This window comes from Hibiscus syriacus, unplaced genomic scaffold (assembly GCF_006381635.1).
Source record: "Hibiscus syriacus cultivar Baekdansim isolate YM2019G1 unplaced genomic scaffold, ASM638163v2 tig00116964_pilon, whole genome shotgun sequence".
Taxonomy (NCBI): Eukaryota; Viridiplantae; Streptophyta; class Magnoliopsida; order Malvales; family Malvaceae; genus Hibiscus; species Hibiscus syriacus.
In genome coordinates this window covers 1,724,086-1,728,177 of record NW_024063489.1, presented here as the reverse complement: position 1 = coordinate 1,728,177, position 4,092 = coordinate 1,724,086, and the positions used below count along the sequence as shown (strand labels likewise).

General features: G+C 33.7%; 1 protein-coding gene across 2 annotated transcripts; it reads right to left on the bottom strand.

Annotated features, from left to right (window-relative positions):
* Positions 1-1,548: 1,548 nt before the first annotated feature.
* LOC120190999 lies at positions 1,549-3,106 on the bottom strand. 2 transcript variants are annotated; one of them, XM_039194001.1, is made up of 3 exons: positions 2,381-3,106; positions 2,153-2,264; positions 1,549-2,064 (listed from the first exon to the last, which is right to left on the bottom strand). In XM_039194001.1, the coding sequence occupies exons 1-3, from the start codon at positions 2,870-2,872 to the stop codon at positions 1,580-1,582; spliced, it is 1,089 nt and encodes a 362-aa protein (XP_039049932.1). In that variant the 5' UTR covers positions 2,873-3,106; the 3' UTR covers positions 1,549-1,579. The 2 variants fall into 2 exon arrangements, with proteins under 2 accessions (XP_039049932.1, XP_039049933.1); XM_039194002.1 differs by having other exon boundaries at positions 1,549-2,061.
* Positions 3,107-4,092: the final 986 nt, after the last annotated feature.

Here is a 4,092-nt window from a genome sequence, read left to right as displayed (position 1 = left end):
TGTTTTATTAAAAAAGAAACTGCCACAGTAACAAGTGGTTGGTTAAGATACAGGATATAAGCAAAATATCCCCAGGAAAATCAGCAGAAGAGCACAAAAAAAATGATAATAATAATAAATCAAAGCAACAAACGAAGGCATGGTATAAATGCAGCGAAGAATGAAGAATTAAGAATCAGCAGCAATGCAATACGCTAATCATTACCAGGACGCGAACATTTCTAAAATGATTAACATGCTGCCAAGAGACATTCCCGATCTTATTAGCCGAATGATCAATCTCAACAAACAGAGACCACAATTTCCAAGGCCTTTCAGCAGCGTTTTTGCACCAGGAAACTGCAGTACAAGAATCCGATTCAATTACGAGATCTTTAGAATTCTTCTTTGGTTGAATAAAAATCTCCAGCGAGTTCAGCTACGATGGGAAGAGAGGATTGGAATCAAGTGGGCCTTAGAACAATGCGATCAGAGCACCTTTTTCGTCCCTAAGGACACCCCCACAACGAGCTAATCCGAGGCAGCACCATCCACATTGAATTTTACAAAATCAGCTGCTGGGGGTCCCAAGGTACACAAGAAGCTTTTCAGTTAGGCCTGCGAACAGAAGAGCAAACATTCGGAGAATCCCATCAAGAAGATTCAGCAGAGAATAAACCATATTGTTTTAAACTCGAACATAGAACGGATTTTAGCGAGGAAAAATAACTCATCAGGAGAACACAATTTCTTATCGAAAGATCAAAAGTTAAATAAATCAAAATAAATTACATTCAAGAAGTAAATATTAATGATAAATCTATTATTATAGTTTGATTTCAAAGAAGTCAAAAGATTTTAAGTTAGATATATTGAGTTGGAGACATTTTTAATGAAACAAATATCAAATTTACGTTCCTAAGGTTAAAAATGAGTAAATTGAAAATTTTGGGATCTAACAGTCGGCAGTGACAATGGCCGGTGATGATTGACGGTGACAATTGTGATGGGCGATTGGCGATGAGAGACTTTAGAAGAATTTAAGGGTCAAAGTGATAATCTATCTAAAGTTTATGAGTTAAAACAATATTTCTTTTAAAGTTAAGGATCAAATTAATATTTAATTTGAATTTCAAATGTCAAATTAAAATTAGTTACTTTTAATTAACGTCTCACATTATCAAACTTAGATGAGTCAACAACTTAGATACCAAAATATAACAATCATTGATATAAGTGATTAAAATTTAATAACTCAATAATATAAGTGACTGAAACATATATATTTTTAAAATTTGATGAATACAAATATAAAATATTAAAAGAAATAGATCAATCTTATAATATATTTTTTTAATAATACATGAGACAGTGGAATGTGGATCAATCATTAAATTTCAGTGCTTTTATCATTTTTGGATGAATTTCAGATAAAATTTTAGATAACTTCAATCTTCGCTCCAAGTTGTTAGGTACATTTCTATAAAAGAACAAATCTAAACAAGACAGCAACAGCAACAGCAACAGCCAAAAGTTAAATATGAATTAAAACTACACCACATAATTAAATTTTGAAACAAGCAAGCAATCTACATCTTAGCTATAAGACATTCATAATGTCCATTACAAATTCACTTATAATCTCCTCTACAATAGAGCTCCCAACTACCATCCCGATATTCCATTTCCGGGATTCAAAACCATTCCTCCATTGGGTTGAATTCATTATATCTGATTCCAACAATTGCTTAATAATGGATTCATCTCCGAGTCGTTTTCCCCATCCTTTCATATTCTCACACCTCACCCTTCGAATCACCTCAGCAGACCCTTTGAACCCTTTTCCTTTGCCTTTCTGTTCTTTGCCACGGTTATTTTCTACCAACTCCTTAATGCAATCAACGGGAAGCTGCTTTGTTTGTTGCGAAACCCTTTTCGATCTTGAAGGCCTGGAAGAACTAGGCATTTTGTGTTGTTTTAAACCCTCACAGCTTGATTTCTCTGCCCTGGTTTGAAGTAAATTCAAGAGCCAAGGTGACAGTATTGAGTCCACCTTGAAGAGCTTTGTGCTGGAGACCTTTCCTGCTGTTTTGTTAATTTCAGGTGAATTAGTACTGAATTTTAGTCTAAAGGGAAGTAGTTATGAAAGCTTAGCAACTTTAAAGATACTAACGAGTATCGAGTGGGGAGCTTGTTGAAGTATATACTTCTTCTAATACTGACTGAGGGCTATGCTGTTTATTTTCTTCCATGCAACTCCATTCCAACTTTGAATCTGCAGCAGCCTGTTAGTTTTATGAGTAACAATCTAAAAACTTACATATTTTTGCTGGAATAGCAATCGGAATATTTCATCATGAAAAGGTAAAGAGAACGAACAACAAATTAAGATTTTGTTTACCATCTTTTCACTTTCATCGTCGAGTTTGTGGTCCGATATGGAAGTGTCGGTAAACATCCGTGGTTCGTCTATGTCACTATCCGAGCATGAATTATACACAGTTGCGCTGCTAGCAGATGAAAATCTATCTGCCTCTGCAGTTTCTTGAGTATTTATATGGATCTCAGCGACACTAAGCTTTCCATCTTCATCATCGGAATTCTTGGTTCTCAAGCCTTTAATTTTAAAGAACTTGTTACGTAGTATAACTTGAAGCACCTTGGGAAATTGTGGAGAACCCTTCTTTCTGTCGTTTTGACTACCAGACTTGTTTAAAAACTTGGCCGAATTGCCATGGCAGCAGCTGAAGTTGAAGTTAACACCTGAAATTAACTTCTTTTTCACACACCCTCTTTCTGAAAGGTAAACCTCTAAGACAAAAGGTTCTTGCTGTTCTTGGAGGAGTTCTCCAAGTTGCCTCCGTGGCTTCGATGCTCTGCTCCTAGTGGCCATTTGAGCAAGTGTTAGGCTGAAGGGTTAGGAGAGTTGAAAATAAAGCTCAATTGTTTTAGTCTGTTGACCAGGAAAAAAGGGAAACAAAAAAGAAGGGGGAAAACAGACATAAATCTGTCAGCTTGGGACTGAAAAAGAGCAGAAACAAAGGAAGATCGGGTATTTAAGGAAGACATTCATAGTCCAAACGACCGTAAGGTTATAATGCAGCTTTAACTGCTGAGATTACTTCCAAGACTTCACTAGTTTTTAGCTGGATACGGTTGTTGGGTGATGTAATAATCTTTTAATCAAGGCCCTTCTATTTTATATTACGTGTCTCCTTTTGAATGGCTGTTCATAACTAGTCATCATTGCTGATAGGATGAAAGGAAAATCGAATGCTAGAATTCATACTGCCTGTTAATTACAAAAAAGAACCTAATTTCGTATTCTATACATATATTAATGTCTGAACACGTTCACATTATGAACCTGCATTCCGTCTTGCATTCCCTTAACTATAGGGCACAAGATATCATGGTTTAATGACCATGTATTAGTCGTGAACTTAGTTAATGCTCATAAAAGGAAAAAGAAAACTGCTTTCTTTCTCGTTCTATTTGTTTCTACTTTTAATTGAAGCATCTTTTAAATAGGAATGAAAGCAGCCATTAGTAGGGACAGTATAAATATAGGGCGTAAATGATTGCTCTGGTTTGAAATTATTTGGATGATTTTTTTTATGTCAAGTAACTTCAGATCAGATCATCATTCCCCTTTGTAAAATGTTGTATGTGTTCCCATTTTGTTTTTTGTCCTTGGGATTCCCCGTTTGGACTTGCATCGGTATTGGTTTAAAAAAAGTAGTACAATAATTTAAAAACATATAGTCTACGATAAACGTCACATATTGATGTGCATCATAAAAAAAAGTAAAAGTTACAAATAATCATTAAACTATAGTAAAATAATTTTTTATCATTTAATTTTCAAAAAGTTATAAAATGAGCCATAAACTTTAAATTTTGTTAAAAAAATAATTGACTCTTAAGTGCCACTAAAAGATAATGTTACTTACTAGATTAATAAAAAAAAGATCTCATTTATTTTTTTAGTTGCGACTAAAATTTTATTTTTGATAATCTTCAATATCGTTAAGTAATAATTAAAAAAATCATTTTTAATATATGAAATTTCACAATTTATTTTTAAAATTATAAATATATTTTTAACATTAT